The following is a 12,835-nucleotide window of genomic DNA, read 5'->3' as shown; positions in this document are numbered from 1 at the left end:
TTAATTGTAATAGGAATTGTTTAAAATGTTTTATATTTGTATTGATGTTAATTCCATTAATGTTCTGTTCAGGGGGATGAGCTCTGATCCTTGGGTATAAAGGTGGAGAGAGAACAGTTGGAAAGTTGGGTTGCTGATGAGAGGTAGTCTGTTTTCCTGCTGGCTTTAAAATACTAAGTAGGTTGCAGTGTTTTGTTTGTTCATTTGTTTTGAAGACTATCGAACTTAAATAAATGAGTTCATTTTTGGAGAACCATCTACCTGGTCCTATTTTGTGCGTGTTTAACAATCTGACCCTGGGTCGGTCACAACTGCATTTTAATTGTTTTGATTTGGGTGCAAGATATAGTGCAGTAATAATGTATTCCATTAAAACCATATATCTCTGTACACTGTATTTTCAATTTCTTAGCACAGCGTTCATGTCTACCGTATTCTCAAGCAAACGCGCATACCAAAATAAGTGGCCACTCATTTGACAATGTATCTCGAACTGGCTGCTCACTTCACAACAGAACTAGGTTTTGAACAAAATCTAATTTGATGAACAAGTAAATAAAAGCACATTTACACTGCCTCAACTAGTACTAGATCCATTGCAATGCTGCGCAATGCCCTATAGCGCATTTGTAGTGCATCCCCCCAAGCTTATTGTATTGAACATTTCTAATAAACCTGGTTTCACAACATGACTTAACACTGTATTGACTTTTTTGATGAGTGGTTAAGTCACTTGTAACGTGCTCATATACCATATGATTCCCGTTTGACTAGATAAACAGGAATTGCAAGTGTGTCAGACATTGTCCATTTTTACTTTAACCTTGGACTAAAGCATGAAGATATATTACACTGTTTGAGTCACTCATAAACGGAGCTGTGCTCAGTATGAGAACATTCAGAAGGGTTTTAATTGAAAAACATGGCCGCTTTACTTGAAGTATCATTTTTTGTGATGTCAGAAATAGGTAAACACGGGAAGCTACATGGATATAAAATGATGCACCTTAAATGCATTCAGCAAGGCTTTGTGGAAACTCAAGAAACCAGATGCCTTCTTCACACACTGGATCCTGAAGGAGTCATGTTACAATGTCTCACACAATTAATATGCTAGTAAATTTCTATCCTTCCTATCCAGTTCTGTCATATCACGAGGTTACCCATACTCATGGCAACAACACGTCCCCCCCCCAAAAAAAAACCCTGGCAGCAACATGCCCCCAAAATACGTATTTTTTTTGTGTGTGTGTGGCAGCAATACGCTTCCATAGTTTTCTCTGTCCAAACTTTTTTTTTGTATCTCTTTACTGAACATGGATATGTAGTACACAGCAGGATATGGGGTTAATGAAACACTTTGGTTGATTTTGTTGTATTTCATTAATCATATATTTACATTTTAAAACAATTACAGGTGTTAAAGCATCATCATTTTCAAAATCTGGAACCTGGGAAGGGTTTAAATTTTTTCATCTGGAATTGGAGTGGTTAAAGAATAACTCTATATTGGTGAGGTAAGAGAGACAGGGTGCTAGAGGACCCCCTACCCTGCTGTTTTTTGTTCCAACCGAGGTCTCACTTATTTAATTAACGTTTTAATTGAAGTCATTTGATTACATTTGAGTCTTTAAATCTCTTTAATAAGATAAGTTCCTTATACAAGTTTAAACCATTTAAAAACCTCCTGTTTTAAATGAAAGGCTCTGATTTTGGAAATTACTTAAATTAAGGGTTCAATTAAGTAACAGCTCATACAAATACAAATCCTGATTCAATTATTTTTTGTTAATTTTATTCCACTATTATAGTGTAAGGCTAATACAGGTGTCTCTCATTATAGGCAATCTTACTTAATGCATTTTCATAAAAATTGTATAATTGTATAACGCGGTTGCGGACTTGGCTCATTGCACAATCACAGTGAAAGCACATCCTCGGGTCCATGATAATTCATCCCTGACAATTCGCCCCGGTGTAGGTTACAATAGTTCCTGATCATACAAAACTTCCACCCCCCCCTATTTTGGATAAGAAACTACAACAGAGGTTGTTCTTTATTAAGAAACTGAATCATTTTAGAGTAGATTGTCGTATCCTCCATATGTTCTATAAATCTGTTTTGCAGAGTATTCTGTACTTTGGCCTGATCTGCACCTTCGGAAACATGCGTGTTCAAGATCATGCCAAATTGCAGCACATGATCAAGATAGCAAGTGGGATCATTGGGGTCGATCAGGTGTCTGTAGCACAGTTGTATATTGGCCTTATTTAAAAAAAGGCTGATCAGATCCTCAAGGATCCAATCCATCCTCTCTATCTGAAATTCTGGAGGAGTAGCAGGTCAAATGGCAAAATCATGCAGCAGAAAATTAGAACAAGGTACAGTAAATAATTTGTGCCTACAGCAATTAGATTATTAAATGATAGATAGATGTCCAACTACATTATTGGGTTTGGGTATTTTGATGTGCATATTGTATATTTGGATTGTATATTGTATATGATATTTTATATTTTTAGTATTGCACAGAATATTTCATTGATGTGTATGTGTGTGTGTTAGTGCATGTATAGTGTATTTTTGTGTTTTAAATGGGATGTGTATGACCATATGAATTTCCCCTTGTGGGATAATAAAGTTTACCTTGACTTCACTTGACCTTGATCAGTTCAATTACATTTAAAGTTTAATTTTAAGTTTTTTCAGCTCTCGCTTTGCTGCACATGTATTTATTTTATATAGCTTTCTCTAATGCTATTCTGTATGCCTACACAATGTAACAAAATAGTGGTTCAATACAGCTAATTCATGTACAAGAACACTTGATTTTATTTTCAAAAGATAATATGCAATGGGGAAACACAAAGCCATGTTTCCATCCATGCATTTTTATGTGCTTTATCTCATTAGAAAAGCTGGATGGAAATGACAAAATTCGACAACTTACAATATCACTAAAAAGATTTTACAATCACTTGAGCTGTTTTTTTCCTTTTGTCAATAAAGAGTTTGTGACAAATAGGCAATGGAAATGCATTTGTCCAATAAATAATAATAATGTAGTGAATACTCCATGACAGAACATGTTTAAACATACTGAAATTAAGCAGCAAAAGCACTGGTGCACCCCATAGGGGAGACATCCAACTGATGGAAACGCCTAATTTACATTCTATTTGTTGTGACATTTCTTAAGAATCCATTAATTACAGTCTAATTCCCTTATTTGGATGGAAACATATTGTAACGCTTAGGGTGTTTTCCAAGTAATAAGCCCAACTCATATTTATAGGTTAAACAGATTGTTTTATTTATTATTTACTGCAGTACACACTGATATCGGGTACTGAACACACATTCACTACCTTGTGACATTACCACGGTTTCTTTTCACCTTTTATCCCCTCTGTTCACACTGCTGGTTTTAAATGACAACAGTAACAAAGCAAATAAAAGTAAAATGTCCAAATACTAGCTCATATCACAAACTACTTCATTGAATTCTCAAATATGTTACTTGCAAGATTCTCTGTATGCCACGTATAATCACGGACAGGAATAAAATGAAATACAAAACAAACAGCTATCAATGAATGAATAAATGAAGTAGCTAGTTAGGTACAAAACTAGGGCATCTGACAGGAATGCAGAATATTTATATATTTTTATGAAAAATGTATGCAAAAGACTGGTCATATCTAGCTGTGCAGAAAATGATGCCCTGTGCAGAAGGGAGATGGGTGGGGTTTGAGACTGTGTTGGTCTGTTAAATTTCCATGCTGATTTTCCACACAGGCCACACATAGGACAATTTGAGCAACATGAAGATTCTATCATGTATTATTATTATTAAACTAGTAATATTATTATTATTATTATTATTATTATTATTATTAACTGTTCGCTACTCACTTATGAGTCCTCTCATGACTTCTCAAGGCTGATGAACAAATGAACAACCTCCCACACTGGGTGCAGCAGTACGGTCTCTCTCCTGTGTGGATGCGCTCGTGGATTTTAAGGTGTTGTGCCTGAGTGAAACTCTTTCCACACTGGGAGCAGCAGTATGGTCTCTCCCCTGTGTGAATATGCTGGTGAGCATTACGGTTTCCTGCATGAGTGAAGCTTTTCCCACATATTGTGCAGCAGTACGGTCTCTCTCCTGTGTGAATGCGCTGGTGTTTTTTTAGGTCTCCTGGTTGAATGAAACTCTTCCCACACTGGGAACAGCAGTACGGTCTCTCACCTGTGTGAGTGTGCTGGTGAATTTTCAGTTGTCCTGCCAGCATGAAGCTCTTCCCACACTGGGGGCAGCTGTATGGTCTTTCTCCTGTGTGAATGTGCTGGTGTTTCTTAAGATGTTCTGTCTGAGTGAAGCTCTTCCCACACTGGGAGCAGCAGTACGGTCTCTCTCCTGTGTGAGTGCGCTGGTGTTTCTTTAGGTCTCCTGGTTGATTGAAACTCTTCCCACACTGGGAGCAGCTGTATGGTCTCTCACCTGTGTGAGTGCGCTGGTGAATTTTCAGTTGTCCCACAAGCAAAAAGCTCTTCCCACACTGGTTACAGCAATATGCTCTCTCTCTAGAATGAATGCGCTGATGTTTTTTAAGGTGTTCTGCCTGAGTGAAGTTCTTCCCACACTGAGGGCAGCAATGGAGGTGCTGATGTTCTCCAGGTGAAGGTGGGGGAGGTGAGGAAGAGGGGCTGGGGGAGCTGGGCGGTCGGAGATGCAGCAGTCTGCACTGTGACGTCTGGATCTCCTTCACTGGACTGTCACACTTTCCACGGAGCCTCTTCCTCAAGGCAATGGATTCTGTTTCACACAGTCCATCTACAGGGAGCTCAGGTTCCAGCTTACAGATGCTTTCTATAATATCCTCAGATTTCACATTACTGCGGATGTCTTTAAAACAAGTTTGCATTCCTGGATCTATGGTGTAAACAGATTCTTGTGTATCATGCTCTGTTTTAATGTGCAGAGACACTAAACTGGGTCCACACTCAGATCTCAGTGCCCCAAGTTCCTGTGTCGACCCCTCAGTCTGCGGCTCTGCCATGTGGCCAGACTCCAATCCCCTGAGCTCCTCCTCACTCTGTCTGCTCCTGTGCTGCTCAGTCAGGCCCTGTTTGTCTTCAGTATCTGTGGGCTCTGTGTCCTGCCTCAGACTGGAGCTCCACTCCTGCTCACAGTGCTGCTGCTCAATGGGAGCCCTTTCCCCAGAGTCAGGGAGAGCGCTGGCCTCTACAGCTCCTGGAGGAGAGAAGACAGGTAGAACAGCACTGAGAACAGCAGCTCTGAGGACAAACCATGAATACATGTCGGAACAGCATGCAGGCAGTGTGTATAATGCAGTTATACCAAACATCCTGACAAAATTAAAGTGACATGGGCATTTCATAGTACAGAAAGAACAGAGCAGTAATGCAAATTTATTTCTCACACACATTTATCATAACATGTAAGAAAAATCTTAATCCTGCAAAAAATCCATTCAGCACTTGATTTTAACAATGCTGCATTTGTAAAGTCATAATCTATAATCAGAGGAAGAGCACCAGCCAGTGATATCACTAAGTTACCCTAATACAGTGATGGGGAACTTTTATTTACGTCGCTAAGTGCCAATGAAAAATTTGGGATTTAAAATTGTGTACAGTTTTAAATGTTTATAAAACAATATTTTATTTATTGTTGTAATTACATTTTTCAAACATGCCAACAAAACTAACAGCAATCCACAATACAAGAGGTGTATAGATAGAACCCCACCACCCCATCACTTTGTTGTCTGGAGAGCACATGAGCTCCAGTCTGCTAATAGGACTTCTGCTGCTCATTATAAAGCTGAATAAACCAAGACAAGAAAAACATTGACCAAAAAGATGATAAATATGCAGGTTATTTTTGTCCCTCATTAAATGTTTGCCTACAGATAATATTTTACTGTAAATTTACAAATTTAAAAAATAGTAATAGCACTTCAACGCCATCATTTTTGGAATGTGTCCCTTTTTAAATTGGGCAATGAGAATCTTTAGCCTCATTTAAATAAGATCCATTTCAATTGTATATAGCAGAACACCTTTCCAAAGCATTTCATAACAAAGAATTAAGTGCATCATACAATGTACCCCCATCTCAGAATGCAGGGGGTGTAAATGCAGGGGGTATAAAAACCAAAATTTTCACATCAGAGAATGCGTCACATCGTTAGAAAGCTGACAGTCTCAGCTTTCATGGAATTCCAAACACTTGGCAAACAACACAACGGATAGCAGATGGCTATGTATGCCAAAACTGTCCAATGAAGAAGTACAGGGGGGGGTTACAAGAAATGAGTTGGCATTTCTAAAAACAAGTCTGAGTTTAGGTTTGGTATCTTAAATTAATGTATTGCAGACAAAATTACTATTTGCAAACATAAAGCATGTGTATGGACTTAGTTATTTTGGTTAATGTTGCAAAATAACAATCTGAACCATCTGCATTTTTAATCGAATGAAAAAATCCCATTAAAATCGAAAACACTAAAGAGCTGCGGTGCTCTCCATTGGAATTACTGTAAACTTGGTCAAAAAGACTCAAATTCACAGGCTCGTATTTTCACACTTACACAAGAATACCCCAGGGGTCTGGCTAAAAACAACGATCAATATGTAATATAGACAAACACACTAATCTATCATCTAAGTGTCGTCTTGGTGCCGATTGATTTACCTTTTGAAACCTTAGGTAAAGGTAATCAATGTGATTTGTTGGCATTTCTATTGGACTGTTTCTATACAGACCCGTTTTGGTGAAACCCTATACCTAAATCAACAGGCAGTTTATTTGTCAAATCAAACTACTAGCTCAAGGGCTTTTGACCGAAATATTTGGTGCCTGGTGGACCATGAATATATAGTTATAGCGATAATGATGTATTACAAATATAATTAAGATATGCGATACGATTGATCACATAAAAATTAGCCTCTTTTTTAAACATTTTAATAATTTTAAGATAGTGTAAACAGGGGGAAGCTAAAAACCGTGACATTTAAATAATTTTGAGGGAATTTACAAGACATTGGACATTTAATTTAAATCCAAGACGAATATTTAATGTTTACGTGTATTTATAACAAAAAAAGCATTGTTATTTCGTCAGGGCACATTGTATGCAGTCTCATACAGTCCTTTCTCCGGCAGGATATTCGATATCTTTTCAAACCCTCTTAAATGTCTTTCTGTGCCAAGTAATTAATCCTGTGTGGCACTTTTCCACCGTGCATTAATTACTGTTGCAGATAAATCGTTTTCCCAAGGTAAACACACACATTTCTTCTTGTGAGAAGTTTCTACGGCATCTCTAGCATTGAGAGCGGCCGCCATTACTGTAGTTACAATGTCAGAATACAGACGCGCTGCGCCTGTGACGTCACAGTACTGACCGGACCACTTTGGGACTCAGCCGACACAATGTGCGAAACTGTGCTCCTGAAACTAGTCCAGCACAGGCGGAGGTGCAGCTGAGCCCTAGTGGAAACCCCCCGGCACGGCCACGCTGAGGTGCAGCTAAACGTGGCTAGCGGAAACGGGATATCAGATACTGCTAGGAGGAGAAAAAATTAAAAAAGGAAAACTGTACCGACGGATGGTATAAATAAAATATGAGAGCGAGCAGATTGCAATTCACTTTCCTTTAATCTCAGAACCAGTTCAATATGGCAGCACCTTCCCTTTACATCTGTACTGTATCTGTCCCACAAGAGAGTACAGTGTATGATTATGTACGTTGTATAAGGTATACTGCCACCTATCGGGTGGAATGTAGAACTCAGCAGGAGAACGTAATGAATATGGTAGCAGAACAAGTAGCAGAATGAAACAGTAGACACAACAAAAATGTTTCAATATACCTATAGCAATATGATCAGTAGTATTTACTGTCACAAGCATTGAGTATATTGATATTTTTTAATGTATGATTGATTTAATAGCGAGTTACAATCATAAGAGGGAGCCTAGAAGCCTAATATTACACGCTCTGCTCAGTTGTGGTGTCCCCTTGTGGATAAAAACTGCGGTTTGTCCTCTATTACACTGCAATGATCATATTGTGGGATGGATATAGCCTGTGACTGCTGCTCACCTCCAGCTCTCACAGCAGAGCTACAGGCTATTGCCCTCCTCTGCGCAGCCATGTCTTCACCCACATCCTCTCTCTCCCTCCCTCCCTCTCTTTTGTTATCTGCGCTCGTCTGTGCAAACTCGTCAGTGTCCAGGTCCACGTGTGTTTACTTTCTGTCTGCATGGATCACGCGTGTTGCCCTGAGGCCCTGTCGGAGCTCCGCACGACAAGGCATGTCAGAGCAGTGGTTACATGCGTGTGCCTGTACTTAAATGGCTGTGCAGGGTCTCCTCCACGATGCAACACGCATGAATCCGGTGCAGCCGGTTGCTGTGCGCGCAGCTCTGGAGAGCGCGTTTGTCTGCACACGCCAGAAAAGCAAAACAGACGAGACAGTGGACGGCGGAGAAACAACTGCATTGATTTTACGATACAATGATATAGTTTTACCGTCAGTTGCTTTCTCTCTCTCTCTGTGTGTGTTCACGGCTCCTCATAAACTGCTCCTCATTCTCACAGCTCCTCTCCCGCAGCCTCCGTCTCCGCACCTCGGTTTGTTTCCAATCTATCCACACCACCTAAATCCCACAACTCCCTGCGCCACACAGGACTGAACTACTTGCAAAGGTCATAGATATAGAATCTCTAGATTTGTCCACCTGTCCCAGAACTATGGGGGACAGTATGCGAGCTGGCGGCCATATTGCCTAGGGACAGAAGAGGAGATGCAACACAGCTGTTTATTTGTGTTTAAACTTTATTTCAATAAAATATTATAACAACAAAAATTGTTTACAAACACATAGTTGTTTTGTCTGTTAAATTAAATGCACGCTGTCATTGAAGTTACTGTAATGTTAGCCGATCACTGTAATATTAGCTGACTATGTTCAGCGGGAGATTCAAGATTCAATTAAGATTCAGTCGCAGTCAGATTCAAGTTCAGTTTAATCAGTCAGCTCCAGTCAAACCTGTGCCTCTGTTCCTGCACATAAAGTTCATTTTTGATTGCACCCTGTGCCTCCTCCGTTATTGCTGCATAGTGGTGGAACCTCGATGAGGGCCAGAAAAGCGGGTCTCGTTACAATATACTTATCTAACCCGGATGTAACTATTGCCATATTATCTAATCCAATTTGTACTGACCCTTAATTTCATTTAATAACTGAGTGATCCAAGGATCCTATCCAGTCTATTTTTAAATGTTGCCAAATGTTCAGCTTCAACCACATTGCTGGGGAGTTTGTTTCAGATTGTGACAACTCTGTGCAAAGAAGTGTCTCCGGTTTTCCATCTTGAATGCCTTGAAGCCCAATTTCCATTTGTGTCCACGGGTCCGTGTGTCCCTGCTGATCTGGAAAAGCTCCTCTGGTTTGATGTGGTCGATGCCTTTCATGATTTTGAAGACTTGGATCAAGTCCCCACTAGTCTTCTCTGTTCCAGGGTGAAAAGGTTCAGTTCCCTCAGTCTCTCAGTAGATCATTCCCTTCAAACCTGGAATAAGTCTGCTTGCTCTCCTCTGAACGGCCTCTAGAGCAGCGATATTTTTCTTGAAGTGTGGAGCCCAGAACTGTCCACAGTATCCAGATGAGCTCTAACTAGTGCATTGTACAGTCTGAACATCACTGCCCTTGTTCTCAGTTCTACACTTCTGATAATATAATCTAACATCCTGTTTGTCTTTTTTATTGCTTCCCCACATTGTTTGGATGGAGAAAGTGATGAGTCCACATAGACTCCTAGGTCTTTCTCATGTGTTACTTCATCTAGTTCTATTCCTCCCATAGTGTAATTATAGTGGACATTTTTGTAACCTGCATGTAACACCTTGCACTTGCACACGTCCACATTGAATTTCATCTGCCATAGATAACTGAATATTATCTGAAGGGTTTAGATCTGTCATCTAAACCCATGTTGATTATCTCCAAGAATATGGTTTATATTAAGATGCTCCTTGATTTTCTATAAAATCATTTTCATACAATTGGTCTGATTGGTCTCTCATTTCCTGACTCAGTTTTGTCCCCTTTCTTGTGGATAGGTAAGACATTAGCAGTTTTCCAGTCACTTGGCACATCCCCTCTTCTCAGTGACATTTGGAATATTTTAGTTAATATACATGTCCCTCATTTGTTTAAGTATTGTTGGAAATATTTATTCTGGACCAGGTGATTTGTTGGTTTTTAATTCTGCTAGTCCCTTTAGTACCTCCTCCTCATTTATCCCGATCTCTCTTAGAGTTTGACTGGACTGATTGTTAACTTGTAGCATGTTATGCATTTTTTATTTTGTAAAAGCCTCTGTGAAATACTCATTTAAATCATTTGCCACATCTTGTTAGTTTTTCGGCCTAGTTGTTGTAATTTTGAAAAATGCTTTTTGCATTAGTTTTAGCACCAAGAGCTGTGTTTCTTTCTATTTCACGCTTTGCTTTCCTGATCCCTTACTTAACATCTCTTTGTAGTTCTATATATTCTTTGAATTTTATTTAATCTCCATCCTTTTTGTATGTGCAATACAAAACTTTCTTTTTTTTTTTTTGCATACCTCTATTAAACCATTTTTGCCAATGTTTGTCGGTCCTCAATTTGCTTAGTTTTGGTACAAATTTGTACGGAGCCTCAAGTAGTATATATTTAAAATATAACCATTTTTGATTGAATCTGAATCCAGTGTGCTCCAGTCTAACTAACGAAGCATCTTGGGCATGAGGAACCCAGGCGTGGAGTAAAGGGAATCCAGGGACAGGTGAGGGTCAATACCGGCAAACAACAATGTCCAGGAGGATCCAAAGGCGAAGTTGATAAGGCAAGCAAGGGTCAACGATGAGGCAAACAGGCTGGTTGGGAGAATCTGGGAATCGAAGGTTGAGGTACATAAGGAGGTCAAAAACAGGCCAACAATAATCAAAGGGACCACTAACAATCGCAAATGGAAAGAAGACTAGACTTAGCAATGAGTGGAGTCACAGACGGGTATTTATGTGTAGCAGAGGAGAACAGAGGCCAGTGAAAGAGAGTGCTGGTCCAATGGGATTTGAGGAAGACAGAGCAAGCGCACATATTGCTGAGGAATGTAAAGTGGCTGATTGCTGGGGAATGTGAGGGTTTAGTATTCAGGTGGTGAGCTTGTGAATTGCGTGATGTGTGGGATTGAACACTAACACTTCTGAAGGCTGGTTTCTGCTTCTGCGTCTGCATCTCTGTGTACATGTGCGGGCGTCATGCGCAGGCGGTCGCACAGCTGTCTGCCAACATACTTGCACGTAAGGTTGATGTGTCCATAGGGGTCAGTGTCGAATTAACACACCATAAATTACAGGAAACCCGAGTTCTATGGTGCATCTACGATTGTATGGATGTAAATGAATACATACTGTTAATGACATGAAACTACACGAACACACACAAATACAAATTGCATCCTGTATGTGCAGATCTATATTATCTTGCTATAGCTGGTTAGAGACTTAACACTAGAACATACATACACACATCTCTGCATATGTGAATTTCTCCTGCATATCCGTTCTTATGTTACTAAATATTTGAATGAAATACCTATATGGCGTTTCAGCTGTTAAACTGCTCAAAATATATGAGCTATAAATACGTTCTTCTCCAACCGTCAGACCCGCAGTTTATGTGATAGGCTACAGCGTACTGAATAATATAATAAATATAGCTGACAATATTGGTTTTGTAATCAAATAAGTATTTGTGATAGATTTATAATCATGTTGGTTGGTGAAACACATGATTTTCTATAAATCATACATTCATTATTATCATTATTTATTGTATTAGATTTGCACTTGATATAGAGCTTATCTGATCGGCTCAAGTTTCTAACATTCCTGATCATGTTTTAAACCCGGGTCTCTGGATCAATGCCTTGATCAGTCACCTGTTTGATCATGATGCTAATTGTTCAATCTGTCCACGGAAAGCAATGTACATTTTACCTTTCGTCCAAAATTGCCAAGCACAAAATACGTGGGCATTTCGTGGGAAGGAAAGCTAGAAATTCTTTCCCTCATATCTATGTTACTCTCTTGTATACTTAAGAAAGATAAGGTCAAGCCAGAAGGTTTGTTATTTACAATGAGAATCTTGGAGACAATGTCAAACAGTATGATTGAAGTGCCTGCTCCCTAATCCATGTGTTGACCTATGTCTTATAATGATATATATTCTGCTTAGCTAACTCTCTAAGATAATATAGTCTTTGTGATTGTAATCAGATCTTTGTTTTTTGTGTATAAAAGCCTCTGACTTTTAAAATGGAGGCAGAGCGACTTGGGGATCTTCTTGATTCACTGTTCCTCTCCACGCTGCGTGTATTAAAGGCATTGCAACTAACGCTCCAACCTGATTGACGATTGTTCTTCTTCCACACTTGCATTCTGTCTGGTGTGCAAAGCCATCCGGCAGGCGCTACAAGCAAATTTGTGTGTTGTCCTACCAGTGGGCAGTGGTCCAAATTGTGTCGGGGCTATTGATGCTCATGGCGATGTGCGATGCCAATTACAAATTTACACTGGTTGATGTGGGGTCATAAGGATGAGAGAGTGATGGAGGCGTTTTTCAGGAGAGCCATTTCGGAGACCAGCTGTTAAAGGGCAGACTGGACATTTCCTCCACCCACTTACCTTCCTGGGACGATGATGGATGTGGTCAAGGCATGTGTTGCCCTCCACAATTACCTTATTTGC

At 39.6% G+C, this 12,835-nt stretch overlaps 1 protein-coding gene and 1 pseudogene across 1 annotated transcript; one reads left to right on the top strand and one right to left on the bottom strand.

The window, feature by feature from the left end:
- The window catches only part of LOC136767321 (E3 ubiquitin-protein ligase TRIM39-like), a 260,729-nt pseudogene that overhangs the window by 131,181 nt on the left and 116,713 nt on the right, over nucleotides 1–12,835 (top strand).
- Nucleotides 3,275–8,801, bottom strand: LOC136767877 (zinc finger protein 180-like). The gene is made up of 2 exons (XM_066721932.1): nucleotides 8,569–8,801; nucleotides 3,275–5,255 (listed from the first exon to the last, which is right to left on the bottom strand). The coding sequence occupies exon 2, from the start codon at nucleotides 5,059–5,061 to the stop codon at nucleotides 3,913–3,915; it is 1,149 nt and encodes a 382-aa protein (XP_066578029.1). The 5' UTR covers nucleotides 5,062–5,255; nucleotides 8,569–8,801; the 3' UTR covers nucleotides 3,275–3,912.

This window comes from Amia ocellicauda, chromosome 14, assembly GCF_036373705.1.
Source record: "Amia ocellicauda isolate fAmiCal2 chromosome 14, fAmiCal2.hap1, whole genome shotgun sequence".
Classification (NCBI taxonomy): domain Eukaryota; kingdom Metazoa; phylum Chordata; class Actinopteri; order Amiiformes; family Amiidae; genus Amia; species Amia ocellicauda.
Note: the sequence above shows the minus strand (reverse complement) of the source record. Positions and strands in the feature narration are given on the sequence as shown.